This window comes from Neophocaena asiaeorientalis, unplaced genomic scaffold (assembly GCF_003031525.2).
Source record: "Neophocaena asiaeorientalis asiaeorientalis breed wild unplaced genomic scaffold, Neophocaena_asiaeorientalis_V1.1 scaffold43, whole genome shotgun sequence".
Classification (NCBI taxonomy): Eukaryota; Metazoa; Chordata; class Mammalia; order Artiodactyla; family Phocoenidae; genus Neophocaena; species Neophocaena asiaeorientalis.
The window spans coordinates 11,613,033-11,629,938 of NW_020173674.1; the positions used below are offsets into that span (position 1 = coordinate 11,613,033).

Sequence of the window (16,906 nt, forward strand, 5' to 3'; positions counted from 1 at the left end):
CACGGGAGGAAGAGGAAGGAGAGCGGCCGCGAGCCTTGGAGCCGTAGTGTCAACCGTGGAAGGAGGCGCAGGGAATACGCGCTGTAGGCGGTGGCAGCCCCCTGGAATAAGAGCCGGCTCTTGGCTCCGCTTATTTCCCTGTGTTTCACCGCAACACAAAGGCTGGACGCCCCCAAGCCTAACCTCTCCCAATCCGGGAATACAGACAGGAAGGAAAAGGTTCTCTAGAAGCTCCAGTCCCTGGCGAGCTGCTGGCCAGCTCTACTTAGCTCACAGCGCCACATTTTGCCCTAATTAGGCCAACACAGCTGTGAACCCAAGAGCAAGGCCCGGTGTTCTCTCATTTCGCTCAAGGCCATTTCTCTTTTGAAAGCTGCTCTGGCTATTACATAATAGTCTTTCAAAAAAGTGTTCCACCAGCCACTTCTCTGAAGCCAAGGTGTCTCACCTGTAAAGTGTGATTCTAAATCCTGTGGTCTGTTCTTGGCTTTGGTGTCAAATGTCGATGGTTTGACTGTGCTCTGATAAGTTAGCACTAAGCAGGAAGGGAAAGGAGAAAGTCTACCTTCTGTTTTCTGAGGTCTAGTCTAGTTCCTTCTCTGACATGGCATATGTAACAGGTTCTAGTTCATTCTTGCAAAGGGCTTCAATCTGCCATTTATTGCATCACACTGGAGAGTTCTCTTTTAATGACAGTGTTCATTTAAAAAATGAAAAATTTAAAAACTTTAGAACGTATAGAAGGTAATGGTAAGGTATTGGAGATACAATATTTGTTTTATTTATAGAGGATTTTCTATTTGTAAATCAGGTTGTTTCCTTAGGAAGAAATCAAATGTCATTTTCCTATTGTATATTTTTCTTGGATTTTAAGACTTCATTTACCCAACTTCACGGATTAGGGATCTTTCTCTTCCCACTTTCAACAGTCTAAGAACCTGTAAATTGTTTTGTCTCTTGGCTAGACAGTGCTAAATAGGAATGAGTATCCTACATTCTGCCAACCAACCACATATACTAAACTCCCCTAGGACACTGGATTACTGTATGCCAAGCTCTTAGATAGGTGAGCACTAATGGTGGCATAATCACTATCCCAAGGTTTAGAGAGAGATTCCATTTTCTTATCCAGTTTTCCTTAGGATCGTGCAAGATATTTCCTGGAAAGGATGTTTAATAGAACATAAGGTTTAAACTGACAGCCACTTCTGCAAAGTACTGCACAGTAAAAACTAGACCAGGGGTCCCCAACCCCCTGTTAGGAACCGGGCCGCACAGCAGGAGGTGAGAGCGGCAGGCAAGCGAGCAAAGCTTCATCTGCCGCTCCCCGCTCCCCATCGCTAGCATCACTGCCTAACACCATCCAACCCCCTCCCTCCGTTCTGTGGAAAAATTGTCTTCCACGAAACCGGTCCCTGGTGCCAAAAAGGTTGGGGACCACTGATCTAGACTAAAACAATGAGATATCCAGACCACTGAACTTCAAATAAATTACTTTGCTATATATGTCAAGTAATACCTTATAGTTTGTTTTTTTTTTCTAGTGTAGTTTATCTGTACTTCTTCAAATCCTCTCCACTTGCATTTCCTCATGTCTATAGATGGCAAACTACAGGGTCTTTTTTTTTTTTTTTTTTTAGTTCAACTCTCTGGTATTTACAGGAAGTCAGGAACAAAATGCTAGGCTTGGATTTAGGTGCAAAGAAGAATGCCCTTTCAGAACCAAAACCACCAGAGACCTTTTTATGTTTAAATACTGCTGCCTTCCCTCCCGTCCTTCTGAAATGTTTTTGCTTGTGTTAAGGCACAGTTTCCCCTCTTGTGCTCTGGATCCCACACCCTTCATTTTCTTCTGAATTTTCTGACATTTTATTTGAAAAATGAAAAACACACCCATGTAAAGAACACACCCATACCCATCATTAAATTCTCTCCCTCTAGAATCTGTTGATATGCTGAGAGGCATCCTATCTAAAAACCTAACAATGAACTCTCCCTTGACTCCATAACCCCACCCCCACTTCCTTTCTAAGCAAAGCTTCTTGAGAGTTCTCTACAGTTGTCATCTCCACTTCTGTTTATCTATCTCAATATATTTCCACAGGATTTCATCCCCACCATTCCAAGACAACACCCTTCAAGGTCAACACCGACATCCATGCTTCCAGATCAATAGTCAGGTCTCCTTTGCTAGCTCCCATTATAATTTACCTTTTATGTTTGGAATGCCCTGAAAGCCCATTATTCTGCCTCCTTCTGATTTCCACTTACACAGTCCCTAAGTGACTTCATCCATTACCATTGCTTTAAATGCCCTCTGTAGGCCAAAAGCTCCCACGAACCTTCAACAACCCTAACTCTCCTCAACCCTCCACACTCATGTTTCCAACTGTCTACGTGGCATCCCCTATAGATGACTAATAGCTCAAACTTAACGCTGCCGAAGTAGAACTCCTGCGGTTTCCTTTTCCCCTCTCCCAGAGTTTCCCCGATCTCAGATCGGATCTAGTTGCTCAAGTAAAAAATGTAGGAATCATCTTTGATTCCACTTGCTTTTCCTCACCTCTCCCATCAGCAAGTCCTATCAATTTTACCTCCAAAATATCCCAAGGCAATCTACTCACCAACTCTACCTCTGCTGCTCTCTTCTAATCCATTCTCACATTGAAGCTACCACAGGTTTCCTAACTTGTGTCCTTGCTTCTTCTCTTGCCTCTATAACCCATTTTCCACACAGCAGCGATCTCTTCAATGTAAATTATTGATAAATCATGTCATTTGTCTGTCCAGCCACCTGCTATGGCCTGAATTTTTGTGCCCCCACCCAATTCTTATGCTGAAATCTCCAAAGATGATGGTATTAGGGGATGGAATCTTTGAAAGATGCTTACGTCATGAATGTAGAGCCTTCATGAATGGGATTAGTGCCTTTATAAAAGGGGTTCCAGAGAGCTTCCTGCCCCTTCCACTATGTGAGGACACAGTTGAGACAGGCAATCTGCAACTTGGAAGACAGCCCTTAGCAGAACGTGACCATGCTTGGTGCCTTGATTTTGGCCATTCCAGCCTCCAAAAATGCGAAAAATTTCTGACGTTTATAAGCTACCCAGTCTGTGGTATTTTTTCACAGCGGCCCGAAGGGACTAAGACATTACCCCTCTCCCATCATTTCCCACTGCTCTTGGATTACAAAAGCCCTACATTATCTGGTCTTTGCTGCCCCCCTCCCCCAACCCCAGCCTCAACTTTTACCACTCTCCCCCAAATTCACTACACTCCAACCACACTGGCCTTTCCCTTCATCCAACACATTAAGTTTTTTTTTCCTTTCTTAGGGTTTTGCACTGTTTCCTCCACCAGGAAGATTTTGCCCCAATTTCACACAGCCATTCAGGTCCTAACTCAAAATGTGTGCTCAGAAGAGGCCTTTCCTGACCATCCAATCTAAAAAGCCTCCCAGCCACTCTCTCCTATCACCCAATCGTAAGTCTCTGCATAGCACTTACCTTTTTATGTTTAGTGTAAGCTCTGCAAGACTTCATCTATCCTGTTGCCCCATCTAGAATGGTCCCTGTCATATAATAGGTGCATGATAAAAATGTGTGGAAAGAATGAATGGGTGGTTAAGAATCCACCTGCCAATGCAGGGGACACGGGTTCGAGCCCTGGTCCAGGAAGATCCCTCATGCTGCAGAGCAACTAAGCCCGTGTGCCACAACTACTGAGCCTGCGTTCTAGAGCCCGTGAGCCACGACTACTGAGCCAGCATGCTGCAAATACTGAAGCCTGAGCACCTAGGGCCCGTGCTCCGCAACAAGAAGCCACTGCAATGAAGAGTAGCCCCCGCTCGCCACAACTAGAGAAAGCCCGTGTGCGGCAACGAAGACCCAACACGGCCAAAAATAAATAAAATAAAATAAATAAATTTATTTTTAAAAAAAAGAATGAATGGATGAAAGGCATCATACTTATTCAATAATGCAAGTCCAAACCAGGAATGACAATCATTTACAAGAGATCAAAGAGAATGGGCTCTCCCAGCTTACCACCTGAAAGCTCAATTTACATTTTGACTTATGGTCTGGTTCCAATTAAACAACAGATTTAGCATCTATTTACCTAAGTGCCAAGGAAAGGGGACTCATCATAAAAATTCACCTGCTTAGCCCACAGGTGTTCTTGGCTTTCTTCTCCTCTAGGCATTCAGCAATAAATCATGCCAATAATGTTTCTATAATGCTTAGGAGAAAAACAAAAATTTTAAAAATGACACCAACTTCTGTGATATGGCAAAAATGTTTATTAAAATCTTTTTTTTTTTTCCCCAAGTGTGAACTTTATTGGAAGGAGTCCTTTGAATTCACTCTCTCATCCTGGACAAACAAGCTAACAAGTACTATGTACAGAATACAGAGCGGTAGCAAATTAGTCCACATGGTAGCACAGTGAAAAAAATGGGACTTCTCTGGAACTCAGATCATTCAAAGCGGCAACTCAGGTGACCTAAGAAACCAATTATATTCTCATGGTTTTCCTTCTGGCTCAAGATCTGAAGAGTTAGGTTACCACCACCTGTTTTAAGAGGTAGAATATAAACTTTCGAGTAGTCCACCATTTACCAGGCAGCCTGGCCTCGGGAGATTCTCATACCTCAGCCCATCTGCCTTAGGTGATGGCCAGAAGATCTCTATGCCCCAGGCAGCAAGGCTTCCTGCTCGTCTCTACTTAAGATCCATGAACCGGATATCCATGATGAGAAGGAAGTTCTTAGGCAGTGGGCGGGGGGCTGGAGAGAGAACAGTAAACACCTGATGCTCTAGGTCCACACTGGTCACCACGATGAAGCCGGCCACACTGGTCTCTGAAAGGTTCTCCTCTGTGCCCTCAGCAGAGCTGACACTCAGGAGGTGGTGCACCATGTCTCGGCCAGGGCTGACGGGCACTAGCTTGAGCTGATTGTCCTCCTGAGACATGCCCAAAGGCAGACAGGAGTCTGGGATGGTGGGTGCCCCAACTTTGTAGATTTTCACATCTGAAAATTTGACATTGAAGGCGTGGGGATAGAAACAGCCCCGGAATCCATAGAAATACTCGCGGATACGCTCATCCCTACATTCCCGCCGGAAGTCCTTGGAGCGCTCAACCACGCCCCCGGATTTAGGGAGCAGCACGGTGCGTACAAAGTGAGGTAGGTCCCGTTTCAGTTCATTGTACAGTCGTTCTTGATCCAGAACCACAACTACGTCCACCTCAAAGGCGGAGGCTGCATGCACCAGTGCTTGGTAACCAGAGCCCTTGACCCAGCCACAGGTGTTAATGACACAGCCACTCACAGAGGCCCTTCGGTTCACTTCACACCTTTGGTTGAACACATCTGCTAAACGAGATGTAATCTGCAGAAGAAAGGATCGAGGTGAGGGAAAAAAAGAAAAAAAACCCACAGAAACAAACCAACCCACAGCTCTTTTAGCCTTCTTTAGAATAAGTGGAATTAGATATAAAAAAATGGACATTCTTAATGGCTGTGGTTGTGACCCCATAACGTGGATTTAATTTTTATGTTATGTTGCTTCTTCTGTCTCTTGTGTTTCATGTCCTAGGTAGAAATTTAATAAATCACTTAAGGACAGGTCCATAGAAACGTGTACTAATCTGACGTTGACTTATTTTTGAAACCGTCTTTTCCAAAATCACGTGGCAATAATACCAGCTGAGAGGGAGCAAAGAATTTTAACTGGCAAACTTCTGCACAGCTTCCAACCCTGACAGCAGCCCTTCCCTCCACCCCACCCTGGCCCTGGCTCTGACCTTATTATAAAGCTTGATGTTGGTGCCAGGAGTGGTGGAGCCAAAATGATACACCAGAGGGGCCTGGATAGAGAATCCCTCTTCAACATCTGCTGGCCGCTCAATGTAGAGGGCCCCCATGGTACCAGGGATGGACACAGAGCCCTGGCCCACATCCAACTCCACGTAAGTGGGCCGGCGGCCCAAACGCACTGCATAGTTGAGCAGCAGACGGCACACTGTGGACTTGCCCACGTCAGTGGGGCCCACTACCATCACCCGGGGCCCTCGCTCTTCTTCCTTCTCCGCCTGCCTCCGCATCTGCTCCAAGGCTGTATGAGTGTTGAGATAAAGCAACATAGGGGTGTCCTTGGAGACATAAGCCACCTCGGTGCGGCCACTGAGCTGTAGAGAACAGCCGTGCCAAGTGAAAACAGCCACCTTGGCACCAGCATCAAAGGTGAATTTCTTGTTTCGGGTCAGCTCTGTGCCAAAGATTTCTGCCATGCCAGCGAGCAGCTCCAACTGAACTGACTGAGATGCCTCCACCTCAAAGCGAAGTTCTGTTTCTCGCTCTAGTTCAAATTTAGTGGTTGGCTTCTTGTCATCATTGGCCTCCTCTCCCATCTTTTTTGTGTGGCTGCTGTGCCTAGAACACAAATATCAGATCAAAACAGAAGTCAGGACTCACTTCTAAATCCTCCAGTGGACGTTTCTCCTTACCTTGCTTCATACTTCTTCTTACCTCCGATCACCATCTGTCTCACTATGTATTTGTTTATTGTCTGTCTATCCTCACTAGGACGTAAGGGGGGGTATTTTTGTTTGCTGCTGTAACTCTAGTACCTAGAATACAGCTTGACAACCCAAAGGCACCTCTAGAAAAACACCCAGTGAATACATGACTCGGAGTAAGAAAACGGTATCTACAGATTGAAAGACTTGATTACATCACCTTCATCGCCCTACTGGGATACTCCAGACTTAAAAAGGCTACAGATGCCCAATCCCTAACCCTCTCAGTCAACAAGAAAGGGAACCAGCAATCCGGATGCAAAGCAGAGAATACCGGCTTCGGACTCAAAACAGCAATAAGAAAACAGCTCAGCAACCACTGGTAGTGTCTTTAGACAAATAAATCACTTAACTTCTCTGTACCTTTTCCTCAGTTGTCAACTGGAGGAACTTACACTTCCTCACACAAAGTGTTGCTCTGGGGATTAACAGCGATTGCTGGAGTGGGGGAAAAAATCACTACATAAACTAGAAAACGCCGAGGAACAGCGAAGAATCATCTCCGATCCCGGATCGCAGCTCTAGGTCCAGTATCTGTCCCAGCCTCCCCAGGCACCGAAATCTGCCCAGGCTCCAAGGAAGCGACGATTGCGTTCCTGAGCTTATTATCTTACCTGTACTGCCAAGAGTCCAAACTTGTAAACCAAAAAGCCCTCACTAACTAGGACCTAAGCCTAACAGCTTGCCTCGCTCGCCTAGACCCACGCCGGAAACTCAGGAGTTTCCGCACTTGCGTAGTGGAGAAGCCGCGGCCGCGCGGTGCCCTCTGTGATATGTAGTTGTGCCGGAACAGCCGCGAGCGATCGAGCTCGCGCAGCCGCTCGGCTTTCTGGGACTTGTAGTTAATGGATTGTTTTTGATCGTGACGTCAAAGGTGGGCGGGCGGCGGCCGTCATTGTTCGCGAAGCCCGGGGGCCGGCGGAGTAGGAGGAGTGGCGGTTACGCCCCCGCGCGGGGCGGGGACCAGCAGAGGGGGCCAATGGTCGCTGAGACGCGGCGGTCAGGGCCTCTCGCCACGGTGCTCTCTCCCGCTCACCTGCCATCCGGGAAGGGGTAGGGCAGCGGGATGGGAAGGGGACTCGCTAGTCTAGGTCCCACGATCGCCTGGAAACGGGGAAATTAGCAGAACCGCATTTGGATACGAGGAAACCAAGGGGTAGGGAAAGTGGAGGAAAACAGCTTATCAGAGAGTAACCTGGACTGTCATCCTCAACCCGACACAATGTTTGCCCCCTAGAGAGCATTAAAAAAAATTTTTTTTAATAAACGAATAGAAGTCCAAGAATTTCTTCCAGTTACTCTGCAAGTCAATCATTACCCAACAACCTCTCTCCTATTGAGCGGGGAGTTTTGTTGGGGACTCTATTTCCCGCCCTAAATCCCTGACAGTTATAAAAGGTCAGTCATTTAACCCCACAAGCAACAGGTTAGGCCACGTCTTTAAGCTTCTGATGCGTTTGGACTTTGGAATCTTGTATTCTTTGGGCAAATCACAGACTTAAACTCTGAGACCCAGTTTTTTGACTGTGAACTAGCGATAACAGTACCCAACCTCTTCAAGTCGTTTTGAAGACTGTATGCAGATGATGTATGTAAAGTACTAAGCCCAATGCCTGTAACAGAAAGCATCTGATGTTAGCTCTTAAGTTATTGTAAGTTGGGGAGGGGAAGCTATAACGATGCCATCTATTTGTAGTTTACATTTTTCAAAGCCCTTTCAGGTATCCTCTTTCACAGCCACCAGTAAAGTCAGCGTTATCATCTTCAATTTCAGGTGAGGTAGGAGACTAAGGTAGGTGAAGCGATTTGCCCAAGCTAGTACTCAAACCCAAGATTTTGGAGTTTGAGTGCCGCTATAGCAAATGCATAGTGCCAGATGCCACACAGTGTTCTATGGGCATTACAGGTATAAATCCATTTAATCCTCACAAGAAGCCTGTGAAGTACACACTGTAATTGTCATCCCTGCTTTAGAGATGAGTACTTTTTTCAGTCCAGCTCACAGGGTTAATCTGAGTAGAAAAGCCTGGTAAGATTTTCTGGGTTGCCTTTTTCCGGCTGGCCCCATTTTACCATTCCCTTCCTAAGAGTGCCTTCCTCACGTCTCACTTCTTTTAATTATTTTGGCAGCACCGGGTCTCAGTTACAGCACACGGGATCTTCGTTGCGACATGCGGGCTCTTAGCTGGGGCATGCGTGCAGGATCTAGTTCCCCGACCATGGACCAAACCAGGGCCCCCTGCACTGGGAGCACAGGGCCCTACCCACTGGACCACCAGGGAAGTCCCTCACTTCTCACAGTACTTTTTCTTTGGTGATTTGCTTTATTTATTTAATTCATTCACCACGCCTCTATTAGTTCTCCAGGGAACTACCAGGTATCCCCTAATCTTTCACCATTCTTCAAAAATTCAATTCTAGTCTTCCGTTTGCAAAATTCTCTCCCTTAGTGAGCTCATCCTCTCCTGTTTCCAGGCAGTCTATCTCCCAGATTTGTTTCTTTGCCTCTCCCTTGAGGCAATTTCTCCCAGTTATCTGAAGGTCGCCTTAATTTGGGTATTGTATAGCCGTCTCAAGCTGACTTTAGGGAGAAGAAACCCCTCCCCCTCCTTTGGACTGCTCTCCATTTTGCTTCTTAAACACAGAGTCAGGGCAGAACATTGAAAGCATCTGTGCTTCCCTACACTCTCCTTCCTCACTTTCAATCTTTCACTAAGCACTCCTGTCATCTCCACCCCACCCCCAAATAATACTGTCCTCACATGTCTTGTTCATCCTCCTCTCCGGCTAAATCCTTGATAATTTTCTTCCTGAGTTCATTTAAATTAAGTGGCCTCCTTTTTTGCTTCCACACTTTCAAACCTTGCCCTAAAAAACTACTCACCTTCCTTTTCCCACTTCCCACTGTTTTCCTCAACAAATGCCTCCTCCACTTACATTTCCCTTCTCGTCTGTTGCCCAGGCAAGAATATTTCCCTCTTTCTTTACTCAGTTCTACCTCTCAATTCCAAACCTCTGGTAACATCACTCAAGATACCCACACTGTGTTTTCAGAATTTACCTTAAACCCCAGAATCTTCCCTGATTAAATATTCAGAATTCCTTTCACTTTTTCAGACCCAGCTAGCACTGCCTCCCATTAACCTTATTTCCCTACCTTAACTTTTCCTCCTCCTTGCTTGTGAAAAGTACTTTGTTTTCTGAATGTTAGCCTTGGTTAGAAATGGGAGTTTTTATCTTAGAGGGTTATATTCTGTGTCCACCTACTTTAGCAGCTTGCACAGGGCAACACTCCATGAGAAATATTCTGGGTCAACTGAAATATAACTGGAAACCGATACAAAAATAGCAAGAAAGACGTTAAATTCTTCATCAGACATAAATCTGGCATGTGTCTCTTGAGCTATCAGAATTTAATAGTAAATCTGCTCTGGGTTTAGGGGTATTAAGTTGAGAACACTGTTTTGAAATGACAGTAACTATGGTTTACTAAGTGCCTATCACGTGCCAGGCATTTTTTAGGTGTTTACACGTTGTCTCGCTTTACTTCACGTCTCCGTGGGGTAAACATTATTAGCTTCATTTAGCAGAAGAGCAAAACAGGGGCACGAAGTTTATCAGTAACTCACCCAGTGGTGTCTGGTAAGTGTATTGGCAGAGCCGGGATTCCAGCTCAGGTCTCTCTGAGACCAAAGCCAGACACTTGGACAACATCTGAAGATGCAACTCAACGGCTGTTCTGTGAGCATCTTCTGTATGCAGAGTTCTGCGCTAGGCATCGCAGTCCTGGGATGCAGAGAGGAGTTTCCCAGAGGACCTGTCTCAGAAAGTTTATAGCCCAGTAGAGAATCTTATGTAACGTGGGTGTAGCACAAGTCATTTTGGAGGTAGATGATAAGAGGTTCCTTCATGTGAGATGTCATATTTGGTCTATGACTCCTTCGGGGGTATTCAGCTGGAGGCTTTGAGGCTTGGAAGTGCCCGGTACAAGCTTGGGGGCACTCTATGCCATATGTGACAATTACTGTGTCTTTCTTTTCCCTGCGTCAAGGCTGGTACCAGAGCTGAAATGGGAGATGTATCATCTTGAAAGTGCGCGCACGCTCCTGACTCTGCACCCGTCTCTCACTGTCACCCGCCTAGCCACCACCTTTCCTCCAGTCCTGCCACCCGTACTGTACGCCATCCTTGCCCAGCCCTGCCCTTCCCCCAGGTTCTTGCAGTCTCCTTGGCCACACCGCCTTCCTCCTGAGCAGCCAGCCTCTCCTCTTGCACCCGCCCCTCCCGCCCCGCCCCTCTGCTCCCATCCCTCTGCATCACTCCCCCAGCCCCATCCCTCAATGCCTGCGCGCTCCCTTCCTCCCAACCCTCCTCCTGTGTCTCCCAGCCCTGCTCTGACGTGGGAGGTGAGGGGGGTGGGGGATGGATGACTCACAGTGTTATGATGCAGTTCCACAACATACAGCTACATTCACCCACAGCCCGAGGTACAGACGGGAGACAACCTCTGGCCCCTTAGCAGCTGGCCAGCTTTGCAGCCCCAGTCTTGAGCCCCTAACTACCCTCCCCCCGCCCCCATCCCCTTCCCCATTGAAGGAGCGGAAGGAGAAGAGAGAAGAGTGAGCAGAGAGATAGAGAGAGAGAGAGAGAGATAGACGGAGATCTCTGGAGCAGACCTCAAGGTGAGGGGGCAGCCCTTCTCCAAATGAATCTTTTTCCCTTTGCAAATTTCCTCCTTCTGCTGCGTGTTGCTTTCTCCCCTTTGCAAAAGCATTATTCATCCACCCTTTGTCCTCCCTTCCCCCTCCCCGCTGCCTCCGCGCCTCTCTCAGCTCCTTCATCCCTCTCCAAGCTCTGACGGTTCCCGCACTTATTTCCCGGTAACTCTGGCTGCAGCATCAGACATCACTGTTTATTGTTTTGCTGCTGGTGCGGACCCCCAAAGCCCGCCCTGGGAGCCGGCTGCGCCGCTAATTATTCGGACCCTACCCTACTAAGGAATGCCAGCCCGGAGGGGGCCGAAGCCTCAGAGCAGATGAGAAAATCCTTTGTGAGCAGGTGTCCCCCTCCCTTTTTGTTCCCCTAAGAGGCACGGGATTCGCACCTGTTTCCTGGAGCCTCCGCCTCGGCGTCTCTGCCGTCAGCGCTGGTTGCTCGGCATCCCCCTCCCCCAGCCCTCCCTCACCCCCACCTCCCACGGTCCAGCCCCATCTCACTTGGGGGAGCATCCTCTCCACCGCACTCCGCTTGCCTTTGTTTTTTTCCCAGTCATTTGCTCTACTCGCTTCTCTCGGTAATCTGAGATGGGGAGAGAAGTGACCCCTCCTCCCCTCCCGTGAGTGACTCTCCGGCCTTCTGTGCAGCCTCTCCTGGGCTGGATGGGGAAGCAGGGGAGAGAGAGGGAGGGAGGCGTGCTGGAGGCTGGGGAAGGAGTCTGAGAGCTAGGACCCGGCCCCCTCCCCAGGCCCCTCGAAGGTGTGTTCGTTGGAGCGCGTCAGAGGGGAGCCTGCAGGCAAAGTTGAAGGCAGACCTGTGAAGTGGAGGCTGAAGAGCGTTCTGCTGGTGAGGAAGGCCCGTTTCCTAGAGCCAGAGCCCAGTGTCACCCTCAACACAGCCCACGGTGTCTTCCTGGGCCCCAGCAGGGGGAGAAGACCTGAATCTGAAGATGGTCTCTGCCAGGGGGTCTTTGTAGAGAGAGTGCCTGGCGGCCCCAGGAAGCACTGGAACAGCAGGGGCCCCAGGAAGCACTGGAACAGCAGGGGTGCTGGCGGCCACCGCAGAGGACAGGATGAGAGCCCGTCGACCTGGCTTGCTCAGTCCCACTGCCTCTGCTCTGCCTAGTGGCCTAGCATTGCCAAAGCACCCAGCTGGCATCTCGGAACCAGACTTGGGCTGAACCGTCCACCACGGGCTTGAAGGCCCCATGAAGGAGGGAGAAGACAGCCGCTCACTTGCTTATCAGAACCAACAGGGGACACCTCCCTCGTTATCCAGCACCCTCAGCCATTCTGGGTCTGGAGTCTGGGCATCTTCCTCAAAATTCTTAATCAGGACCCAGCAATTATTTTATCTCACGTCACCCACAGAGTCACTGCTGCTTGTCCTGCCCTTGGGAGAAGGTGAAGAGAAACACCCTCTGCCTTGGGCCCCAAAGCACGGGTTTTGAAAATAAGAGCCTCCACTTTTGCTGCCCATCTTAGACGCTGCTCCACCCTACAGACACAGCTCAGGAGCGCTGGCCTCCCTGACACAGTCCCCGTTGCCCATTGGTTCCAGCTGTCAGATGCGCCCGAAGGAAAGTTTCTCTCCTAGGCTGGGTGCCCAAGTCCTTAACCGAGGGCTGAGGCAACAATTACAGAGGGCAGGAAAGAGAGACCGAGGGCCTCAGAGGCTGAGAAGACAAGCCCAGTGTTTCTTCTGGGCCAGAATGAGTGGACCAAGGTGCAAGACCGGGCAGCAGCCACGTCTGAGGTCTTTGGTACCCGATGAGACATCCATCAAGTTCTAGTTCCCAGAACGCAGGACTCCAGCCCCAGAAGAGGGCTGGAGCAGAGTGTGTGTACCTGCCTGCCTGCTCTCCTTCCCTTTCTCCTCACGCCCCTCCCTCCCACACAAAATGTGTGATGGACCAATTATATTGCAAACGGAGGCCATGAGAAAGAACTGCCAGGCACCCCCAACTTTTTAAAGGCTCTGAGCTCCAGAGACACAGAGCCTACCAGTGCACGTGGGACGCAGATCCTCAAAAAAGAACTGAAAACCAAGGAAAGAACGCTTGCAAATGACGTTGCTCCCATGGCAGCGCTGGTGCCGGCGGGCTGCTCTCGGTGGAAAATGGTGGAGGCTGCTCCCGCCCCAGGAGGGAGAGACACCACCTCCAGGGCTAGAGGCCTGGATCCGCTGCCAGGCTTGCCAGAGCAGACTGTCATCCAGGGGACAGGGAGACACGGTGCGACCGGACGCTGAGGAGGGTTGCTGGCGATGCGGGGGGAAGTAGGGGTGGAGGTGAGCGGAGCCCCATCTTCTCCATCCCCGCAGGAGGGGCTCCTCACGTGGTCTCGGCTCTCCTGATGCACCTTCCCCTCTTCCCAGGTGACTTCCATTTCTATCTGGTTCACGTCTGGGGGGGCCCTGGCCGGGCAGCCCCCCCACATCTCTCCTGCCCTGAAACACGGCTCTAGCCAACCTGCTCCGCTGCTTCACCTGCGACCGTCTGTGTGGGAGCTGCACGGCACCAGCCCCTCCTGCCCGCCAGGGCATCGTCCTCCAGCCCGTCATGCCCAGCTGCGACCCTGGCCCGGCCCCTGCCTGCCTCCCCACCAAGACTTTCCGCAGCTACCTGCCCCGCTGCCACCGCACCTACAGCTGCGTCCACTGCCGTGCACACCTGGCCAAACACGATGAGCTTATTTCCAAGGTACGCCAAGTGGGGGCCTGCCACTCCCCTCCGCTCTCCGCCCAGGGTCGTCCAAACATCACCTAGGGGTGAGGCAACGAAGTCCAGCCTCCCTCCTCCACGCCCCGGGGTGACTCAGGGCAAGGGTAACCCTGGGGTCAAGGGCTACCCAGTAGTCACTGTCTGTCCTATGTCTCCACAGTCCTTCCAGGGGAGCCACGGCCGAGCCTACCTGTTTAACTCCGTGTGAGTCTACCTCTCTCCTTGTGCATGTGTGCTTGTGTTGTGAATAATTTTCCTCTGGGAGAAACAGGGTGAGCCATCTGAAGGGGGCTTTGCACCTGCTGCCTTTGCCTCTCCTTTTGCGAAGTGGTTCAGGAACTCGGTCTACAGTTCTTCTGCGGGGAATCCCAGCGCCGGAAGAAAAAGGCCCAGGCACTAGCCAGAAAAGGGTGGATTGCTGAGGGTAGGGGCTTCCATTTGGAGGGTTAAGCTCTCTCCAGATGGAAGGTCCTTTGGGCTGTTCGGGGTCTAGGCTGACAGAGCGACCCCACCGGGTCCTGGGTCCTTCCTGTTTCCTGAGACAGGGTCAACGTGGGCTGCGGGCCAGCTGAGCAGCGTCTCCTGCTCACGGGGCTCCACTCGGTAGCTGATATCTTCTGCGAGAGCTGCAAAACCACCCTCGGCTGGAAATATGTAAGTACTGGGGGGACAGGGCCACCCTCTGAAGTGAAGTCTCCATGGCCCTCCAAGCCCCAGTGCCCACATGTTAGGTCTTTGCATGATCCAGAGGGGAGAGGGAGCTAGTAGTGGGTTGGACTGGGTGGGGGGCAGCGGGGTTGGGGATCAGGGGTAACACAGGTGGCAGCAGGAGTGCCTGGGAGGGAACTGCTCTGTCCTGCGTTCACGGCTTCCCCTCCGTCAGGAACAAGCTTTTGAGACGAGCCAGAAGTACAAAGAAGGGAAGTACATCATTGAAATGTCACACATGGTGAAGGACAACGGCTGGGACTGAGGGGCTCCGGCAGGCTGTGCCCTTCCTCCGCATGCCCCACCCTCCCCACCCCTGTCCCCTGGCCCTGCCAAGCGTCCATACCAGCATGAGTACTGCCCCACCCCTGGGGAGAACCCGGCTCCCACCAACCCCTCCCCCGCCTCCACCTCGCCACTCCCAGGCCCCTTTGGAACGGGGCCCTGGGGTACCCCAGGGGTGTTGAAGGCTCAGGAGTGGGCAGCAGCCAGGGAGACAGACTGGGGGAAAGGGCTGGCTGTGGGGCCTTCTAGCCCCAAGGTCCTGAAAATTGAGGGGATGGCGGGGCGTAGACTCAGGCAGAGAGGACCACCGGAGGAATCGGTGTTTGCTCCACCTCTGTGAATGAAGAGGACCAGCTTTGAGTCACGGGACTGGTAGATCCTAGGCCACCGAATAGCAGGTGGGAAAAGGCTCGAGATGGAGTGAAATTTTGGCCTCAGACACCGGGAGATACCAGGAGTCTCTAAGGGTGAAGTTTCCCACCCCTGTTTGTAGAAGCAAGGATTCGTTGGGGGTGGAAATCCCAAATCCCAGGCCCTGGGTAATAATAAAAGAATCACAGGGGTTTCCATTTCACTCCACTTGTTTATCTTGGCACTAAAGAGGCACTTTCAAGTATCTGACCCTTGCGTCGGGTAGGGAGAGTTGCCCTGGAACAGCCTCACCCCCAGCTGTTAGATTCCAGAGCAAGCAGGCGTTGTGGGCGTTCTCTGAGGCCCAGTCACTGCTCCCTGGCACCCAGTCCCTTGGGGGGAAGGCGGGAAATCAGTGCTACGGGGCCAGGCTTCCTCGTGGCTGCCACCAGCGAACGAAACTTTTGTATGATACATAAAGTGTTTGAGTCTATTTTTAATAAAAAGGGGAAAGCAACTGTGAGGCACTCGGTCCTCTGACTTTTCTTCCTCGTGCAAGTACCGTACCAGTCACATAACACCCCCATCCCAGGCCTGTCCCTTCACACCACTAGGGGGCAGCAGTTGCTTCTTCAATGGCAAGACACCAGGGGACAGAGATTCAGGTGAGGTTTTGCTTATAAGAGATGGCTTTTGTGAGTGGTATTCCAGCTGGAGTATCCAAAACAGCTCCTGTCTTTTGGAGCCCTTGACAGTGAATCTGCTTTTGCCTGGTTCGGGCACCTGGAAGAGGTTTATTCCAGAACAAGGGTTTTCTTGGGTCCCATTGCCTTTCAGCCTGGCTCCGGAATGTTTTGGTCTGCTCATGGCCACACTTAAAGCTAAAAGGAAAATCGATCAGCCAAGGTGCTGCCTTGGCAGCTGATACAAAGTGGAACAAAATAGCTCAAAACTGCAGCATCAATGCAACCATGTGATGCAAGTGCAATTTTTGGCAGTGACGTGATCTTATTTTTGTGAGGTCACCGACATCTGCAGGGAGGATTGGACGCATCATGAAAATCTTTGTTTTTGTAAGCTAGCTTGTTATTTACAGCTTCATTTATTGATACTGCAACTATTTGTAAGCGTACCTCTTACTTGCCAGGCCTTGTTCAGCACTGGGGATGCAGTGGAGAACAAGGCAGCCACGGCCTGACTTCATGGAGCTTTCGGTCTAGCGCGAGGACAAACAAGAACCAGGCAATTCCAGTAGGTGACAAGGGCTCTGAGCGGGGATGGGGGAGTAAGCTCGGGAGCTTGTAGGAGGGGCTTAGCCTAGACTTAAGGAGTCAAGGAAGGCTTTGCAGAGGGATGACTATGATGGCACTTGAAGGATGAGAAGTTGGGTGGGCAGGGCTTCCCTGGTGGCGCAGTGGTTAAGAATCCGCCTGCCAACGCAGGGTACACGGGTTCAAGCCCTGGTGCAGGAAGATCCCACATGCCACGGAGCAACTAAGCCCGTGCGCCACAACTACTGAGCCCGTGCACCTAGAGCCCGTG

General features: G+C 50.4%; 2 protein-coding genes across 6 annotated transcripts; one reads left to right on the forward strand and one right to left on the reverse strand.

Moving 5' to 3' along the window:
• Nucleotides 1–4,274: 4,274 nt before the first annotated feature.
• Nucleotides 4,275–7,297, reverse strand: CLP1 (cleavage factor polyribonucleotide kinase subunit 1). 3 transcript variants are annotated; one of them, XM_024749502.1, is made up of 3 exons: nucleotides 6,946–7,281; nucleotides 5,809–6,436; nucleotides 4,275–5,393 (listed from the first exon to the last, which is right to left on the reverse strand). In XM_024749502.1, the coding sequence occupies exons 2-3, from the start codon at nucleotides 6,412–6,414 to the stop codon at nucleotides 4,722–4,724; spliced, it is 1,278 nt and encodes a 425-aa protein (XP_024605270.1). In that variant the 5' UTR covers nucleotides 6,415–6,436; nucleotides 6,946–7,281; the 3' UTR covers nucleotides 4,275–4,721. The 3 variants fall into 3 exon arrangements, with proteins under 3 accessions (XP_024605270.1, XP_024605268.1, XP_024605269.1); XM_024749500.1 differs by having other exon boundaries at nucleotides 6,511–7,281; XM_024749501.1 differs by having other exon boundaries at nucleotides 4,286–5,393; nucleotides 7,197–7,297.
• A 3,612-nt stretch (nucleotides 7,298–10,909) lies between these two features.
• YPEL4 (yippee like 4) lies at nucleotides 10,910–15,877 on the forward strand. 3 transcript variants are annotated; one of them, XM_024748998.1, is made up of 5 exons: nucleotides 10,910–11,264; nucleotides 13,675–13,999; nucleotides 14,181–14,224; nucleotides 14,566–14,674; nucleotides 14,904–15,877. In XM_024748998.1, the coding sequence occupies exons 2-5, from the start codon at nucleotides 13,859–13,861 to the stop codon at nucleotides 14,991–14,993; spliced, it is 384 nt and encodes a 127-aa protein (XP_024604766.1). In that variant the 5' UTR covers nucleotides 10,910–11,264; nucleotides 13,675–13,858; the 3' UTR covers nucleotides 14,994–15,877. The 3 variants fall into 3 exon arrangements, with proteins under 3 accessions (XP_024604766.1, XP_024604764.1, XP_024604765.1); XM_024748996.1 differs by lacking the exon at nucleotides 14,904–15,877 and having other exon boundaries at nucleotides 14,566–14,785; XM_024748997.1 differs by lacking the exons at nucleotides 10,910–11,264; nucleotides 14,904–15,877 and adding an exon at nucleotides 13,524–13,587 and having other exon boundaries at nucleotides 14,566–14,785.
• The last annotated feature ends 1,029 nt before the right edge of the window (nucleotides 15,878–16,906 follow it).